Raw genomic sequence first — 19,473 nt, forward strand, 5'->3', positions numbered from 1 at the left:
ATGGGACAGGGGCTGCAACCAGGGGCGTACCCAGGGGCCGCGTCTCGCCGTAGGTCCACCTCGCCGCCCAGCGCCTCCTCTCCGGCCGCCCAGATCCCCTCGCCTTCCTGCAGGTCCAGCCCAACCCCGACACCACCGACGTCCTCCGCACCGCCGCCCGCACCCCGCACGCGATGGCTAGGCGCTCAGCCGCGCACGGCAGAGCGCGCTCCCCGGGCCTGGCTCTCCATGCTTCGTCTCCCCCGACGGCCTGAGGGTGGCCACCCCAAGAACCGACCTGGCCGACGAGGTTGGGAAGAATCAGGCATTCATGGATGGATCCTCGATGAGCCACCCGATGCTCCCTCCATCTCCCTTCCCTTCTCTTCATACGCTGGAGGAAGGACTGGAACCGAGAGCTCCGCCTCCGTGTCTCTCTGCCTCCCCTGCCGGTCTCCGCTATCCGCTGCCGTCGTCTCACCCTCGGCAGGCCCTCTTCGCCTTCTCTGTTCTTAAAAAAAATAGTAAGTAATGCTTACCTCTCCATATGGATGATAGCTTGAATGGTTTCAGTACTAAGGTTGAGATATATGCAGGTTATGATTGAGCAACACGGAAGTCCATTGCTATGAAAGACTTGACCATGCAATTTGGCGTTTGATCCTGGACTGAAGGCTAGCTGGTGCAAAAGCTATGAATTTCCTTTCCTGTGATGCATATAGTAGGCTAACTTTCTCTTAGTTTCTTTCGTCCGCGCTTTCATTTGTACAACCGCTACATGTATCTCAATGAAAAAGCTAGCACTTCCTGAATCTTTCAAAAAGAAGCAACGCATGAAGTTGTAGTCCCATGTGAATTATATTTTATCTTACTCCAAAATTAGTTCAGATATATGCATATGTTACTGGCAGATTTCTATATGAAATTTATACATTCTTTATTTGCATTGTTAGATTTTTCATGGAGCAGGCAAGCTTATGAACTTTACAGGTTGACCTTGATGTATCCTCTGTTTATTCTGGCATAACCTCATGTATGGCCTATAGGCATGTAAACAGACTTGCAGATAATAGTACCATGATGATGGATACATGGCAGTGTTTTTGGTTTCTGTCTCCTTATTAGATCAATGTGTTTGATGTTGTTTCACTGAAACTCATATTTGTTCCATTTGTGACTTGCAGTTACGTATGGGTTTCACTCCAACAAAAACAAATTCTGGTTTATGATAAGTGAGGTACCTCTCAAAATAATGTTATTATGGCAGCGGTACGCTCCAGTTTTTTTTTAATCTTGCTGTTGAAGGGGGAAGAACAGCTACGTACAATTCATTGGTTTGTTTAAGCAAGGGACGGAAGGTTGTTCCTGTATGTAATACAGTATGCCAATCAGCCCTCTAATCTATTTATCATATTATAGGTCAGGCACTCCCTTCTTCCTCCGCTCTGATGTGGGATATTGTTCTTGTATGTAATGGTAGTTTTGGGTTGCAGCTCAAGAGGGTCATAGTAGGCTGAGGCCTTGGCTAAACAGGAGCCGATGCTTTCATCCTCTCCTCCATCGCCGGCAGAGCAAGCTATCAGAATATGCATAAGAAGGTAACACTCAAATTGCATTCTTCCTCACATCATCTTTAGTAAAATAATCAAAGTTACCAGCGGCATTCAATTACTAACTACCTGCCTTCAAATTTTTCTAGCCAGTGGATGCTGGAGCTTCGCCAGTACACGCTCACGTTTCATGTAATTATTGTTGGAACCAAGTTGGGTATGTTCTTAACCTTCTTCTGCAGTGTATTAGTTGGACGTGAAGGTCTCTGTTGAATAAAGGCATAAACCTCAACAGCGAAGTGAGGCAGTTGGCGTACAGAAGGTAGAATTTATCACATAAAGTTTGAGCAAGTATTTTCGGTGTTTCTTAATATATTTTAATTTTTTATTCTTATAGTATGTTAGTTCAATATATGTGAAAAGGAGAAGACATGAATGTAAGCAATTTAAATCCTGGAAGGCCACTCATGAATGGAAAAAAATTTAGGGTATTGAGAATTTTCATGCATAAGAGATAGTTTGATTCTAGGAGTAAAAGGTGTATGTACATGGTATGATATATCTCACTAATTTATTCATCTTTTTTATCGAAAGGATTATAGTGAATCTGAACCGCCAGTAGTGTTGTAGTCTGGGTTAAACAGTACCTAAATGTATCACATAAAGTAACATCACACTCATTTTAGGAGTTGGCCTAGGAATCCATGGAAGATAATGCTGAGATTAAGCAATAGCTTACTTGGGGAAGAATACAATGAAGAAGGGTGGTCTAAATGAGTTTATCCGACCATCACTAGCATGTTAAATTTTTGACTATTAAACTGAACATTACACATATGTAACTTGACTGTAACAGACCCTACAGAAAGTTTATGAACTAACAATTGTTAGGGAAAGATTATGCTTTTCTGTAATACATCAGAACCAACAGAATTAAGATTTTAGTTTAATATCTAGGAACTGTGTAAACATCTCTTCCGTACTGTTTTATACAGTTTAAATGATTGATTGCACACACAAATTGTAATGTCTTGGCTTACTTAATGGGGGTAGCAGGGCATACTCGCTAATGATATGTTGAAGTGTACGGGCAGTATGTCAATATATGCTTTCTCACCCTCTGTCCCGTACATGGTAATAAAGTGACCTTCCCTATATTCTTTTTGTTGGTAATACTCTCCTTGATGTGTCCTAGAATTTTATTTTAAGGAGAGCTTTTTGAGGTGTTATATAATATGCGCTGTTTGGGTTGGAACATACTTTACTTTAGGTGTTGCACTTTTCCTCGGTGTTAAATCACTTTAGGAGACTCTGCTTTGGATTTGGATAGTGCAACAGCTGGGTTCTCTGCTTTGTTCTATTCGCAGCTAACAGTGCACAATCACTTAGTTGCTCCTGAAAACCACCATCAGAATTAACTCTCCTGTTCATTTCAAGATCATGGTTCCGTAAAAATGGCATTTATGTTACGTACACTTAATTATGAACTTCACAAAAATTGGAGGGTGTGTGCTTCCCTTTTAATATTCATAGCTACATGTTTTCATGATAATGGGCAATGGAAATTGATATCATAAGATTGGTTATCCTATATTTACACTCATCAATTTAACAGTAACATGTTCAGTTGATTTTTTGCAAAATTGAGATATTTTCTTTTGCCAACTTGACCAGTGCAATCTCAAACAAGTGAATCAAAGTTATGAAACTGCATGTGTGGCTGCTATTAACTTGAGGCTCTTAATCAACTAAGCTAGAGTTTTCAGTAATGACCAATTCAATTCTATGGTTAGAGATTCGGTTATATGTCTTTATGGAGTGTTTCCATGTTCTATAGCCGTCATATTTTGAAATTGCACTATCCATCATGTACACATGGAAATCCAAATTATTTCCACACTATTGTCAGAGTAGCTATTCATTCCTTTTACTGAGTGGTGCTAATGGACGATATCAAATGGATATGCTCGACACAAAGTATGAAGATTTTCAAGTCAAAGAAGTATGAGTATGACAGGAAAAAGAAGGAACTGCAAGTGGAGCTAAACGAAGTTCTATTGTAGTGGAGCAAAGCCGGAACATACCATTGTCATGTATTGCTGCAAGTCTTTTGACTATGACATTTACATACTTTTTTTAATTTATTTTCCTTGATTATTGTATCACTTCTATTCCTGGTGTAAAATGACATTTACATAATTATTTAAATTATTTTTCTTGATTATTGTATCACTTCTATTCCTGGTGTAAAATGAGATCAAGGATGTCAGCCAAAAAAGCCAAAAAATAGATGTATATGTTTGTGTTCGTGTAATAAAAAATTCCTTTGTGAACAGCTCCAGTGCCCATAACGACTTAGTAATATTTATACATCTCTACTCCTAATGGAGCAGTTGGTGAATAGTCTTCACGTTTTTTTTTCGCTGTATTTTTTCATCCGGTTTTTTTTCATCTCACCTCCCACCACCACCCACATTGGTTTTTTCATCGTCTAATAAAAACTTTCCTAACCAGCAACTTTTTAAATGGGTAGGAATCGATAGCACTTACCAAACAATGAAATCCAGTTTCATGACAATCAATGCTATAATCTTAACTTTCCTAAAGCATCGATCCTTACCTTTCCTAACAATCAAATCTTTTATTATTAAAAGGAAATTGATGAATGATGATTCATCATTCAACTCCTCCATAATGGTACGTTGTGGTCTTCCCACACTTACCAAAACAATCATCGCACTTACCAAATCTACTCCTCAACCCACCGCCACTCGCCACTCGCCTTATCCCCTATCACGGTAGCATCAATATCCTCGCCCCTCGCTTCATCCTATTTCTCTCAAGGCATCCGCCATGGCGCACTCCATGTCGCCGATCTTCGGGCTTCAATGAGGCAGCGATTTGAAGCCTTGGGACTGCAGATCAAGGCCTTATGGCGGCGAACTACATGCTGCCTGTCGGCTCTGGCGGCGGCAGGTCAAATCTTCCTCAGCCTTTCTCTCCCGCACGTTCCATCTCCATCGTTCTTTTTGGTTGTCCAGTTTTTTTGGTCCAACGCCTAGAATATGCGCGCACACACCTTCAACCTCCTCGCTTGCTCATGTCTCCCTCCTCTCCTCTCTCTTGCGACGTTGTCGCCACCACAACGCCAGCTGGACTCCTCCCAGTACCAACATCCACCGCCGCCTCGCTATTCTACCCCGCCCGCCGCGGCGAAACCCTACCTAACTCTTTCTCCACGTCATTGATGCCGCCATCGTCAGCCTCCTTCCATGCCTCCCACGCCCTTTTGTCACACATCCAGAGATATATGGACTAGATGATTGGAACTAAGCAGGAGCATCTCGTCGCATCTATCACACACCGAGTTCCAATCATCGAGGTTTATGTGGTCTTGTGTGGTGAGCAGAGAATAAAGGACCCGGGTCCCGGCCCCGTGTCGACCCCCCCCCCCCCCCCCGCGGGCGACCCGGGCGCCCAACACTAGCCGCCGCCGAACCCAGCCCCCACCTCCTTCCTCTCCTCCCGCCGCCGCCGGCGGGCGCCGCCGGGCAAAGCCCGCGCGGTGCCGGCGGCGGCGGGATCTCGTTTCCTCGCCTGGAACAGGGGCCGCGGGGGGCTGCTTCTTCGGGCGCGGCGGCGAAGCTCGGCGGCCGGCGCGTCGGGTGGCGCGCGCTAGTGTGCGGGGCGGCGCGGCCTGCTGGCCGGGGCGGCACGTCACTGGAGCGCGTGGGCCGGTGGCGGCGCGGCGTTCTTCGCGGCGGATCTGAGGCGGCGGCCTCGCTGGTGCGGACGGCGCTCCTCCGGCGGCGGGGAGTGCTCGTCGGTGAGGTAGGCCGGATCCCCTCGGCTGCGCGGGCAGCGAGGTCCCGGTGGGCGCTGGTCATGGCGCGGGGAGGCCTCGGGCTCCCCTCGTCAGATCGGAGGCGATCTGGTCCGCTCGTGATGTATGACCTCCGACGGCCTGGATCTCCGGCGTGCACGCGCCTGCTGACGTTGTGGCTGGTTCGGAGGTGGCGACAGGGTGCTTGGCCGGGGGAAACCCTTGGCCGCCGATGGCGGTCACGACGTCGATGGCGTCCCGGACGCCATTCCCTCCTTGGTGGCGGCGCCGAGGCTAAACCTCCCCTGCCTCCCCCCTTCCCCTGCGCCCGGGTGAAAACCCTAGCCCCGGTGGTTAAGCGGCGGCGGCGCCACAGCGTAGTCACCTTCTTGAAGGCGCCGACTTGGGCATGGGGATGCTGGGCGTGCATGGCGAGATTGTCTGGATCCTGGTGGCGGCCCGTCTGATCTACCGCGTCGCAGCTCCGGGCATGTCTCGTGACTGCGGTGCTTATCTTCCGGCCGTGTCTCCGACGGCGACCTCGCCCTTCCTCACCTTGTACTTGCCGTGGTGGAGCGGTACTTCATCTCACTCATTGATGGCGGCGGAGTTCGGCGGCATGGCGCTGTGGAGGCTCGGCGTCCGATGCGCGGAGATGGACTCGCGCAGGAGGAGGTAGCTGTCTGGCGTCATGGTGACGTCGATGGCAGAAGTGGCCTTCACAAGGTAGAAGACTCAATATAATCTGAAGACGGACCTGTGGAAGATGGCGGCGATGACACAAGAGTGCGTCTGACCGGATTGCGCCCCAGACCCGGTATGTGGCTCGGCTGGGGCTTCCGGCTTTTGATGTTAGGTTTAGGTGAGTGGTTTGGGTAGTGGCCCAGCTAGCATCCCTTCATCATATGGATAAGAGTAGCGGCATATGTTGCCAAGATGATGGATTCAGGTATATCGTTTGTAATACTTTGTAAGGTCCTCGAGAATAATTAATAAAGTGGCCGTATGCATCTCCCAGATGCAGAGGCCGGGGGTCATCCTCCTTTTCTAAAAAAATAGAATAGAGCAGCGGGAGAGGCTTTTTTACGGAAAAAAATTATATGAGACCAGGTCTCACGGTTAGCAGGTGAGACCCGCCCGGATGGATGACACGTGACATTCACAAATCACAAAGCATCTAATCCCCGCCCCCCTGATTTCAGGTGGGGGTGGGGTAGATGCTTTATGATTTGTGAATGCCACGTGTCATCCATCAGGATGGGTCTCACCTGCTAAAACGTGAGACCTGGTCTCATAGAATTCTTTTCCCTTTTTTACTGCCAATTCTTTCAAAACTTGCATATTTTGGCCACTTAAATATGGTTGCCTATTTATTTGATGTGATCTATCTTTTGTTTTTTCTCCTAAAGATATATATGTTTTGTTTGACTGACCAAAGCGAGTGTGCTTTTCGAAAAGGAGGGAACAAACAGAAGCACGTCAATCGGATCTGAGCCACCTACTATATATATTGCCACTAATGGAGGAAGAGAAGAAGAATTGTTGCCTCTAATGGCACGACGCACACGAACAGGTGCCCACCTTTTCCTTTTTTGAATATTTCTTCTTTTTTGGGAGTGTCAAAGTTACATAAGTTATGTGATAATGCATGGAAAAATCATATAGAGGCATGTATGAACCAACTACACAAGCAGGTCGGAGCTCATGCGGCATGGAATTTAGGATCAATCATGCATTTTCATAGTTGATGGTTGATGCACACACAACTTTGGTGACATCGTTGGTAGTTGATGGTTGACTATCCTGTGGGTGAATCTAACCCATTCGTAATTCTCTCTGTAAAGAAATATAAAAGCGTTTAGATCACAGTGGTCTAAACACTCTTATATTTCTTTACAGAGGGAGTACATATTATTTTTTGATAATAGATTAATGTTTGCGCTCGTGCTTCATTTTCATTAAATCAATCTTTGTCCATGGTATTATTCATATTCCTCTGATTATTGGAGTTGGGAATTAGATTAGGGACAGTGGAAGAACTGCGGGCGGGATCATGTGCAGAAGGCTTGGGGATATATGTTCGCCTTATATTTTTAGATTACTCTTATTTGCTTATGCATGTCCTTCTACGGATCAGTTTTGGATGTTTGACTTCTGGAAGTTCCCGGCTGCACATCCCAACCTCAACTGAAGTCTCGCCATCGAGGATGTTCACGTGCTTGTTGTTCTTCAGTTACTGTTGCTCTTTAGATTCATGTCTTAGATATTCTTAGGACAGAAATCTTATGGAGTTTAATGATCATTCATTTCAACAAATATATGTGATATTTCCGTGTAAAAGGCTGCCTTCCAAAATTATGGTGATTTGATGTTTCTTTCAACATTATTTTGTTTATAATCTGAATCTGAAGCTAACTATACGTCCTTAAAATGTAGTAGAAATTTAGTTACTCTTTGTTGGAACCCTAGCCTTGCCCTAGCTCACCCCTCTCTCTCTCTGCACCTCACTCTCCCGCTATGGCAATAACCTAGAAGAAGGAGGAGGAAGAAGAAGAACACGATGGACACGGCGAGAGTTTCTGGCGCACCAACGTCACCGCACGAACGGTATTTTTCCCAAGCAACAAACTCGCCCACACATGTTACAACGATCACCGTGGCGATCTTATACCGGGGCCAACGCTGGGCCACGACCCGCACGTCTACCCACTACTCCGTCTGGTCCGGCCTGCTCCGCGTGCCCACGACGCGCTCGCGCTCGCGCTCGCCACGCTGAGCCCGCAATAGACCTGCACGATCACCCCGCCCAGATCGCCAACAGCATGTCCTACGCACACACACGTACGGTGTCCACCCACACGGGCACCCCCGTGCACCACACGCACGCGCACACACACAAACACCTACGTCGCAGACCCGACGCGCCCAACGTGCACCCACACACGCGCCCGACGCGTCTAACCCGTGGCTGCGGCTTATTTGGCCAACACTCACCCCCTAAGTTGCAACTCAGAGGATTCCAGGCTCGAGGTCGTCGCCGATCTCCACCAGGAGCGCGTGCTCCGCCGCCTGCACCTTTCGCAGCTTGGGGCACTCGCGCTTGAAATGGCCGCACTCGCTGCAGCTGTAGCAGCATCCACACCGCTTGCCTCCGCCGCCCAATGTGTCGTACTGCCCGCACCGTCGTTGTCGTGGTCGAGGCCGCCTCTGCCATGCCGACGCTGCCGAGCTACCCACTGCGCCGTAGTCAGCATGAGCTCCTCACCGTTGCGCCTACCCCCGTCCTGCCCGCGACGCCGGGTCCGTTCGTCGAATGCTTTGAGCCGCCCCAAAGCCTCCTCGTACGCCATCTCTTCTACATTGCAAAATTGTTCAATTCCGGCGATGGCGGGGTAGAGGCGGTCCAGGACCGTGTCCAACATCTTCTTCACGAGCGTAGCATAGTCGAGCACCGCCCCCAGACCTGCATAGCGCGTCGTCATGGTGCCAAGCTTCCCGCGTAGGCTGTCCAAGTCATCGTCGTCTGCCATCTGCAGCCGCTCGAACTCGCCGCGGAGCGACGCGAGCCGGGCCGCCCGCACCCGATCAGCGACGATGAAGCGCACCTTGAGGGAGTCCCATACCTCCTTCGCGGTGGGCTTCGTCGACACCGGCAGCAGCACTTCCGCCAACAGCACCCCGAGAAGCATCGCCCACGCCGTCTTGCTCTTGTCGGCGTCGATCGTCGTGCCCTTCGCCGGAATGACCACCCCCACAGCCCCTAGGCACCAAGAAAAGCTTCCACCTTGATCGCCCAGGAGGTGTAGTTCGTCGTGGTCAGCGGTGGTACCGGCAGCGAGAATGAGCCACCACCGCCATCGTGCGGTACGAGTGCCATGGCCGTCGGCGTTCACCTCCGAAACCAGGCTCTGATGCCAATTGTTGGAACCCTAGCCTTGCCCTAGCTCACCACTCTCTCTATCTGTGCACCTCACTCTCCCGCTCTGGCATGAACCGAGAAGAAGGGGGAGGAAGAAGAAGAACACGGTGGACACGGCGAGAGTTTCGAGCGCACGAACGCAACCGCAAGAACGGTATTTTTCCCAAGCAACAAACTCGTCCCACACATGTTACAACGATCACCGTGGCGATCTTATACCCAGGCCAGCGCTCGGCCACGACCCCGCCTGGTCCGGCCCGCTCCGCGCGCCCACGACGCACTCCCGCTCGCGCTCGCCACGTTAAGCCCGCAACTGACCTGCGCGGTCACCCCGCCCAGGTCGCCAACAACATGGCCTACGCACACACACATATGGTGTCCACCCACACGGGCACCCCGGGCACCACACGCACGCACACATGCAGACCTACACCGCGGACCCGACAGGCCCAGCGCGCACCCACACATGCGCCTGACGCATCCGACCCATGGCCGCGGCTTATTTGGCCAACAGTCCCTCTATCGAGGATGGAACTCGGCAAACGCATGGCTGAGTTTATTTGGCTTTACTGAGTTCCCAAGAAACTCTACTCGGCAATTCCAATAGTGAAAACTATCACATGATCCGCCCTAATTGTACGGGCAAATAATATGTATGCATGGTCTATAATGAAATTTACAACAGAGATTCACTCGCTCATGATTCTACCTAACACGGTCTACTATGCGGGGAGGCGTTTTGGCTCAAAAAACAGTAGAATTTTAAAAAAAATCTGAAATTTTTCATAGATGTTTGTGTTAGTGTCGCAAGCATGCTTGACAATTTTCATGCAAAACGGAGCAGCAGCGTTTCATCTGTGAAAAGAACAAATTTGGGTGTGGCATTGTGGGGTAACAATTGATGATTTTGGATGATGTATTATGATGCTAACAACGAGGTTACTGGAGCTCATTAAAATAGCAGTATGAAATAAGCCTGCATATATTTGTTGGTTTTCAATTTAAGCCTTTCAACTCAACTGAAATTATTATTTGTACATTATTTACTGACATTTACCCCCTGTTTTCGCAGGCTATATAGAATGATTGCATGTTTTAATCAAGAAGTCCTCAATAGGTGGACTGACTCAAAATGGAGAAGCATGCTGGTAGCTTTTCTGTTGATTGTATTAAGCATTTAAGTTCGTAGCAATTCATAACGTCAATATCTTTGGGATGCTTTGTAATATTTTATAAAACGGTGTTTTTTTGGCCTGATCTGGCGTGCTGTCCATAGACATCCTTACCCATTTCCTTCTCACATATGGTATGGTTTTTCGGATAGCCTAGACATATGGAGACAATTTGGGGGTGTCGATTCTCTCTCTCTCTCTCTCTCTCTCTCTAATAGAATAATGAACAACCGATAAGACTAATATTATAGACCTTCTCCTCAGTCCTACCGTGCATTATTTGACTTTCGTGCTAATACAAGGAAAAATATGTTGAGAACTTGTGAGTTGTGACCTACTCCATCCGTTCCTAAATATAAGTCTTTTTGGAGATTCCAATATGGACTACATACGAAGCAAAATGAGTGAATCTATATTCTTAAATATGTATATATATATACATCCATATGTAGTTCGTATTGAAATCTCTAAAAATACTTAAATTTAGGAATGGAGGGAGTATATTTTCTGGGCAAGTTTTAGCCTTTTTATTTTGCAATTGATGCTGCATGTCATTCACCCTTTCACCCTTATATTTGATGTTAATGTCTGAGTGTATGTCTAATTAGGGTTTCTCTTCAGTTGGTTGGTGTTTGAATATGAGTTGCTCGCTTCCCTTTTAGGCATATCTCCTATTACAACACACCCATTTCCTTTTGAGTTTTATGTGAAAATCCTTTTGAGCCGATACACCAAATATGAAGTTACATAACTCAAATAAAATTCAATTTTTTTTCAAAAATACAAATAAATGCCAACGAATTTTTAAACAATAAATGTTATCAAAGATTGATATGTCTACCTGTCACAAGAGAGGTAGGAGTAGCATGTTCTAGAAGATGTGTTTTTCTGTAGTACTTTCTAAATGGTAAATTGTATGGTTTCAAGCGCCTAAATTCATATTATGTAATAGTTTGCCAGCCAATTGCATATTGCAATGAAGTTTCTGGTTGGAACATCTTGAAACATTTGTTTAAAGGAAAAAATCCTTCATGTGTTGATTTTAATTAATGGATAATAACAATGCACATGCTTTCATGATGCAATCGATTTTAAGAACTAAAAAAGGCATTCAAGTGTTATTATCATTTGTAATGTATTGCAGAATAAAGAGTTCAATGTTTGTGTACCACCTTCTTTATTTTGTGCATCAGGTGTATAGGGTCGAATTACAATTTTTTTTAGCGAAGTACATTGCAAGCGAATTAGATTCCAATTACTTTTTTATTTGTTTTGCCTATCTTTCTATGTATGTAAAATTTTACATGCAACCAATACAAATTTTCAAATGCCCGTGGCAACGCACGGGCAGTCTACTAGTACATCGTAACACATGTGATGACAATAAATTTGTTTCCTTATATCCTATTTTTTCATATCCATAATTTTGTGTCATAATTTTCCTTAAACTAATAAAGCTTTCTTTAAAAGAGTAAACACAATTCACATATAGCAATACATAAGACGGGCGCTGGGTGCCGCTGCGTGGGGAAAGGCTAGATGAATTATCCGAAGAAGCAAGTCATTTTTTCAGGGGGCTATGCTAAAATTCTATGTGTGGTTTGTTCGAGTGTTTGTCAATATATCAGTATTCTGAATTCTGAAAATCTGACTGATAGTGTTTGGTTTAATATATATATCAGTCATTTTTACTCTTGCTATTGGGTTCTCTGTGTGCACATGCCTAGCATCGTTTTTCATAGAGTCATCTATTTATTGACACTATTTTCTATATATTACGATGTGCCATTGTGAAGGCACCAAGGTAATTAGAACGGCTGAACCCAAATTCATCCTTCGGGGGTGAAAAGTCCAGATGGATCTTCAATGTTATAAGTACAAATCCTGGTCATATATACTCTAAGCCCTATAGTCCCGCTTCTGCATATACCACTGCTATATATTTTGAGAAGGGTAGAGATACACGTCTTTCTTTGTAAAATACATCAACTGTTCAATGTAATATATATATATATATATATATATATATATATATATATATATATATATATATATATATATAAGTTTTAAAATCTGCTTTGGCACACTACTTACCTTATTAGAGCTATATAATTCATATTTTACTGTAGATTCTGGTGGACTTGAAAAAACCCTGCAAGTCGGCAATACTAACATAATATGTTGCTATTTCTTTGTTCTTATACGCAATAAATTTCACTGCAATACATTGACCAGGCGCGGCGTGCCGCCGCGCGGGTATGGCTAGTACATGGTTTATAGGCCATGTTGTGCTTCCCATGTGCTTTAATATATATTGTGAGCACACTCTCTTTTAATATCGTGTACACATTGTGAAACTCTATAGTAATAAAACAATATTATTGTCTCTAAGGCATATTTCCAACAGTTGTCACCAGAGCCCACACGCCACACAGTGCCCTCCTCGAAGAAACTAACGGCCTTAAGAATGCTTCTCCATGTATAGAAAATCACGACCCTTTCGGTCCATATGGTGGATAACCACACAACCAAACCCTCTCCCTTTTCTTTCGAAAAGACCAAACGTTCCCTTAGTTGATTGTGCGAGGAATGTTTTCTTGAATAAAGCGAGAGAGGCGTTTTGGATATCGGCCTCTATGGAGGCCGAATTTTTGAAAAATTCAAAAATTTATGTTTCAAAAAATCTGAATTTTTTTTTGTACAAGTAAACAAGCATATGAGATGTATGTGTGTAAAATTTCTGGATGAAATACGTTGAAATGCGATCTGTACAGACAAGTTCATGGTCTAGGGGTGAATAGTATCATGTGTGGATACGGTATTTCCCCCCGGCTCTCGCGTTGCCCCTCTCGGGCAACTCGGGAGCGGCCCCCAAACCCTAGCCGCCGCCTCCTCTCCTCCCTCCTGCCCCCTCCCCGCCGCCACCAGAGGAGCCTGCCGGCTGCCACGCGTCTTCCAGTGAAGGTGGCGGCGAGGATCTGCTGCCTCGCGCCAGCGTGAGGAGCTTTGGAAGCCAGGGCGGCGGCCCTGGGTGGAGATGGCGGCGTCGATTTCTCCGGTGGATGACGCGCGCGGGTGCTGACCGTCCCTCCCGGCCGCGTGGGTGGCGTGAGGGCGGCGAGGTCTTGCTGCAGCGGTGGGCGGCTCTTCTTCCTCCCAGCCCATTCCCCCTGCGGTGGTCTCCTCTCGCTGATCTGGTGGCTGGTTCATCAGATCTGGGCTTCGAGGATGGGGCGGTGGAGACTTGGAACGGGGGAAACCCCTGGTCGATTTCGCATCGACCTCGACGACGGCGGCGGTCCGGTGCCGTTCTCCCTCTTGAGGGCGGGTCGAGCTTCCAGATCTGTCCCCCTCCTCCTCCTCCCTTCCCCGGGCGAAAGCCTTGGCCTTTTTGGCCGGACGGTGGAGGCGCTCTGGCGTCTCGGCCCTTCCTGGAGGCGCCTTTCAAGGGGTGGTTGGGGGTTGTGGACCTGGTGCGTGGTGGTGGGTGGCGGCGGTGGTGCTCGGTTCCCTTGGTTGCCGGCGTTGGTGGTGGCGTGTGGGTTCTTCCGCATCCTTCAGCGGCTCCTCGCTTTGTTTGCTGGTTGGTCGCCGGCCGACAGTGGGCGTCCGCGTGTTCGGCACGGTCTGGACGAAGGGGAGATAGTGGTCTCTCCTCCGGCTGTGGCCCGAGGCGGCAGGCGGTGGAGTCGATGGTTTCCTTCACGCGGTCTGGATCTTCATGTTCACGGCTTTTGCTGTCGCCGGGAGGCTTCGGCCCTACCGTTCTAGCTGTGCAAGATCCCCGGTGGCTTGATCGTAGTATTTCTTGCTGCCTTATTCTCTGCTGCTCTTGGTTGTAGTGAATTTGGCATGGATTTTTCAGTTTTTGGTCAAGTCTTGGCCTTTGTAATTCAGCACCATTGTATCCTAGCCGGTTGATGGCTTCATTAATTTGAAGTCGGGCCTTTGTACCTTTTCTCTAAAAAAAATAGTATCATGTGTTAAAAGGCCTTAGATTTTTTTTCTTTTTTGCATAACCCTCGTTTCAACGTATTTTGTTCTGAAAATTTACACACTTGTGCATTATGCCTTCATCTATGTTTGTATTTTTTTCATAATTTTTTGAAATAGTTTTTTTTCGAATTTTGAATTTTGCATTTGAACGACTCCATCGAGCTTGGCCTCCAAAAGCAATTTCCGGAATAAAGCTCTCTAATATTTTCTGGGGAAAAAGAGAAAAGTGGTCCCGGACTCCCGGTACAGGGAGGGAGAGGGCACTAGAGGGGAGAGGGAGAGGGAGGGAGCGGGGGCGAGAGGGGAACGGCGGGTGGGTCCCGCATATACCAGGCGTCGCTCCCCAAAATCGAACCTCGCGTTTGTAATCCAAAATCACTAGCGAGCCTCTGTGCTGCATCCAGCGCAATGGAACGGAAGGAGATCATGGAGCTCGGCAGCGGCGAGCCGAAGGAGATCACGGACCTCGTCAGCGGCAAGCCGATGGAGACCATAGCCCTCGGCAGCGGCAAGCTCCATGACTATCCGTTCGTGAGGCGGCTCCGCAACCGGCGGCTCCTCGTCTACCTCTGGCTCCAGGGCTTCGACGCCGCTTACGATAGGTACGCCCGCCTCCGCCTGCCAGCCCGTCGTTTCACTTGCTCATCTACTTGCCGCTAATGCGCCACCGCCGTGTACGCATCGCAGCGTTGTGCACGAGTCGGGTGTGCAGATGAGCAGGCTGCACTTGCGGCAGCTGGTGGTCTGGGGCCGGTGGAGCGAAGCCCTCGACTACATAAGTCGCTTCCTGCCGCCGGCGCTGAACGACTGGAGCCTCGATGCCCGTTCCCTCCTCTTCTTCCTCCACGAGCTGTGGGCTCTGGCCAACTTCGCCGCCGCCGCGTGCTCAACGGACGGCCTCGACTCTGTGCGCGGCGACCTCAGCTTCCTGAGGACCCTTGCCAGTACCAACGCCAAGCTCTCCTCCATCCTACGATACACACTCCACTCGCCGCAATTCAGGTTCTAACAAAACAAAATAGTTCGAAATACTCTTCTTCTACTTGTTGTTAAGCCTTAGATCGATGAATCGTGTCTTATAGGGCGTCTCTGGACTGGATGCTGGTGAGGAAGAAGGCATCGTTGATTGTTGACCACTGGGCTCTTGAGACTCCGGAATTGAGGCGCAAGTTGCAATTGCCCGGTGGCCCAGGTCTCCCGCAGAACTTGCTTCCCATCGGGTGGGTTCCTGTAGGCTGTATTGGATTCATTCATTCAATCCTTTACTGTTTGGTCCACACTTTTATTACCAACTAAACTACACGTCAATCTGATCATCCCACACATGATCTTGTTTAATTTGCTAGCCCCCTTTGTCCAAGGCGTCACTGGAGGGAACAATCCCGGCGGGCGAAAGCATCGACGATTGCCAAGTCCTATCTCAACAGGAAGAGGAGGTACTTGCAACTTGATTAATTGCCAAGTCCTAAATTCCGCAGTGCTGTCTCTGAGTTTTCACTTGTAATTCACACATATTCCTTGCTTCATGCAGCCTGCCGCCTCCAAGCCCATATCCTGGTATGAAATCTTTGCATGGAAGCAATATCCCTCTCCTAAACTCTGGATATGTGCGGCACTTAATGTTTTCTATGTTTTGAACAGAAGGATTGCCCGAAGATGCACTCAGCCGGGTGGCGGATCTTATTGGTAAAGCGAGTCTCTGACCATCTAATTCCAGTTTTTGTAATGAACATATCTGACAATATATAGTTTTCTGATGATGTTGCTGAAACCTCTTTTCTATATGAGTTTCTGTTGCTAATAAATTCAATTGATAACATTTAGAGGGATGTTTAAGAGCTGGTAAACTTCCGGAGCTCCATCAAGGGCGCCCGCTTCAATCAAATGCAAAGGAAGGTAATTTAACTACTTCTCAGTTGTCTTACCTTGGATTACGCTGTACAAAATTGAGCTAACTCATCTGACTTTGATACCTTGTATCTTGCTTGTTAATTTTCTACTTCATCTTTCTTATCAATGTCTGGCAACGGAATGCTGCATGCGCATGCTCATATTTATGGTATAGACTTTGCTATGTTCCACCATCGCATAAAAAATGAAGATGAGTTTAGCCTCTTGATTTCTGATCTAAAAGCCCTTCCGGCAGATTCTGAAATGTTGACTGTTAAGATAAGATAACATTTTGTGTAAAGACTTAATCAAGGAGTGTTGATAATGCTTATTTTGGTGATCCTAAATGGTACTGATGCTTGGGCAGGCCTAATCAAGCATTCTAGAAAAGATGATTGTTATAGCAGCAGTGCTGGTCAGGGTTCTGTTGGAAGAAAAAAGAGAGAAGATCTGATGACTGCTGAAGATGATCCTGATAGAAAAAAGCAACGGACTGAACTGGTAATGCTTGGCATACATTGTTTTAGTTTTATTATGTTTCCTTTGCTTCATAGGAATATTAAAGTCATAGAAAATGAGATGACATGTATCTCAATTCCTACAAGGAGAAGATATTTCATTTGTTTCATAGGATTGGAGTTTACCCATTAGGTCTGAGTTAATTTTTTTCTTTATTAATTAAAATGTGAAGGATAGGAATTAGGAATCCATTCCTATATAGACCCAATGGCTCAAAAGAAAATTTTCCTATGAGAATCCTATACTATAGTATTCGTCTAAACCAACTTATTTTCTTTCCAGAATATCCATCTTAGGTTTGCGCTTTCGCCAGCTCATTTTACTGAATAATTTACTGTTCCCTGATGTTTTGCCAAGTACTTCACCACTCATCAGTAGGTTTTACCTTTCTCCATCCATGGAAAATATCAGCACCTTTCTAGCTTTGTACTGCATCTGCAGCTAGCTATTTGGGCACGGTTAACTTGATGGAGTACTTGTTGGAGTGCAGGAGTTGGTGTCTGAAGTGGAAGCTGGCTCTTGCAGTGCCAACTTGATGGCTAACTGAGCAGGCATTACTCGCGGTGCTCCTTCGAGTCGATTTGCTGCCGATTGTGTTGAAGCATCGAGCTATATTATGTTATAAACTTGAGATTTGGAAGTCTCCTAGCTAGAACTACTTTTAGTAGTGTTATATTATCACCATGCACTAGTAGAAAACAGGGCTTAGGTCACAGGGCAGTTTTCACATTAGCCCCGGTTCAGTCACGAACCGGGACTAATGTGAGCATTGGTCCCGGTTCGTGAGCCCAGTGGCCGGCCGGGGCCTCGTGGGCATTGGTCCCGGTTCGTATGGACCCTTTGGTCCCGGTTGGTGGTACAAACCGGGACCAATGGGCCACGCTCCTGGCCCACCACCCTTTAGTCCCGGTTCATACCACAAACCGGGACTAAAGGCTGGTCCTAGTTGCGGCCAGTGTTTAGTCCCACCTCGCCAACCGAAGGGCGCTCACACCAGTTTATAAGCTCGTCCCTCTATGCCTTGTTGAGCTTCTATTAAAGTGAAAATAGATGCCCTTATACAGGAAATTTGACTAAAATTCATAGTAAATTTCTCTATAAGTGCATCTATGTTCATTTTTTATATTTATAAAATAAATAAACCTTAATAAAATAAATAAAACTAAATAAACCTTAATAAAATAAAATAAAATAAAATAAACTATAGTAACTACAATAAATAAACCTTAATTAATTAAGTAAAAATAGCAGCAAGTAAAATAAATAAAAATAGCAGCAGTAAAATAAATAAAAATAAAATAATTAAAGTAAAAGACATTCATAATTAGAAATAAAATAAATAAGTTTTTTGTTGTAAGTAGAAAGAAAACTTTTTCAGAGTTCATTTGAAATGCTTTTCAATTTTAGGGTCTTATAGCTCAAAATAATTAGTAAATGTATGAAAAATAACAAATGAAGTCAGAAAGGATTGAAAATGATGATGTGGCTTTGAATGGTGCATTTTGAACACACAAAAAGTCAGGAGTTCAAATAAGTTTTAAAAAATGAAATCTCTTTGTAACAGACGAGTTTCCGGATGAAATTCCGATACTTTGAAAGAGATTGTCCGTTTTGTACACGAAGTGCATCCAGTTTTTGCCGTAACCCTCTCAACTTTCTTGCACATGCTATGTGGATGAAATGATGATATCATGCCAACTTTCAACCTTTTCAGAGTTCATTTGAAATGCTTTTCAATTTTAGGGTCTTATAGCTCAAAATAATTAGTAAATGCATGAGAAATGACAAATGAAGTCAGAAAGGATTGAAAAATGATGATGTGGCTTTGAATGGTGCATTTTGAACACACAAAAAGTCAGGAGTTCAAATAAGTTTTAAAAATAAAATCCCTTTGTAACAGACGAGTTTCCGTATTAAATCCTCATACTTTGAAAGAGATTGTCCGTTTTGTACACGAAGTGCATCCAGTTTTTGTCGTAACCCTCTCAACTTTCTTGCACATGCTATGTGGATGAAATGATGATATCATGCCAACTTTCAACCTTCTCAGAGTTCATTTGAAATGCTTTTCAATTTTAGGGTCTTATAGCTCAAAATAATTAGTGAATGCATGAAAAATAACAAATGAAGTCAGAAAGGATTGAAAATGATGATGTGGCTTTGAATGGTGCATTTTGAACACACAAAAAGTCAGGAGTTCAAATTAGGTTTAAAAAATGAAATCCCTTTGTAACACACGAGTTTCCGGATGAAATCCTGATACTTTGAAAGAGATTGTCCGTTTTGTACACGAAGTGCATCCAGTTTTTGCCGTAACCCTCTCAACTTTCTTGCACATGCTATGTGGATGAAATGATGATATCATGCCAACTTTCAACCTTTTCAGAGTTCATTTGAAATGCTTTTCAATTTTAGGGTCTTATAGCTCAAAATAATTAGTAAATGCATGAAAAATAACAAATGAAGTCAGAAAGGATTGAAAAATGATGATGTGGCTTTGAATGGTGCATTTTGAACACACAAAAAGTCAGGAGTTCAAATAAGGTTTAAAAAATGAAATCCCTTTGTAACACACGAGTTTTCGGATGATATCCTGATACTTTGAAAGAGATTGTCCGTTTTGTA

General features: G+C 45.6%; 1 protein-coding gene and 1 long non-coding RNA gene across 2 annotated transcripts; both read left to right on the forward strand.

The window, feature by feature from the left end:
* LOC120973717 (uncharacterized) lies at nucleotides 1–3,753 on the forward strand. The gene is made up of 4 exons (XR_006670598.1): nucleotides 1–503; nucleotides 576–1,398; nucleotides 1,473–1,577; nucleotides 1,679–3,753. It is a non-coding gene; the product is annotated as an uncharacterized lncRNA (long non-coding RNA).
* A 10,983-nt stretch (nucleotides 3,754–14,736) lies between these two features.
* On the forward strand, nucleotides 14,737–17,523 carry LOC109769197 (uncharacterized). The gene is made up of 9 exons (XM_073509615.1): nucleotides 14,737–15,041; nucleotides 15,127–15,441; nucleotides 15,522–15,659; nucleotides 15,786–15,875; nucleotides 15,971–15,996; nucleotides 16,081–16,125; nucleotides 16,264–16,335; nucleotides 16,697–16,830; nucleotides 17,339–17,523. The coding sequence occupies exons 1-9, from the start codon at nucleotides 14,848–14,850 to the stop codon at nucleotides 17,393–17,395; spliced, it is 1,071 nt and encodes a 356-aa protein (XP_073365716.1). The 5' UTR covers nucleotides 14,737–14,847; the 3' UTR covers nucleotides 17,396–17,523.
* Nucleotides 17,524–19,473: the final 1,950 nt, after the last annotated feature.

This window comes from Aegilops tauschii, chromosome 2 (assembly GCF_002575655.3).
Source record: "Aegilops tauschii subsp. strangulata cultivar AL8/78 chromosome 2, Aet v6.0, whole genome shotgun sequence".
Classification (NCBI taxonomy): domain Eukaryota; kingdom Viridiplantae; phylum Streptophyta; class Magnoliopsida; order Poales; family Poaceae; genus Aegilops; species Aegilops tauschii.

What these genes read in the sequence shown, in the direction of transcription:
- LOC109769197 (XM_073509615.1), top strand. Translation starts at nt 14,848, where the DNA reads ATGGAACGGAAGGAGATCATGGAGCTCGGCAGCGGCGAGCCGAAGGAG. An exon ending in CTCCACTCGCCGCAATTCAG is followed by an intron (nt 15,442 to 15,521) that starts GTTCTAACAAAA and finishes CGTGTCTTATAG; the next exon opens with GGCGTCTCTGGACTGGATGC. An exon ending in TATCTCAACAGGAAGAGGAG is followed by an intron (nt 15,876 to 15,970) that starts GTACTTGCAACT and finishes TGCTTCATGCAG; the next exon opens with CCTGCCGCCTCCAAGCCCAT.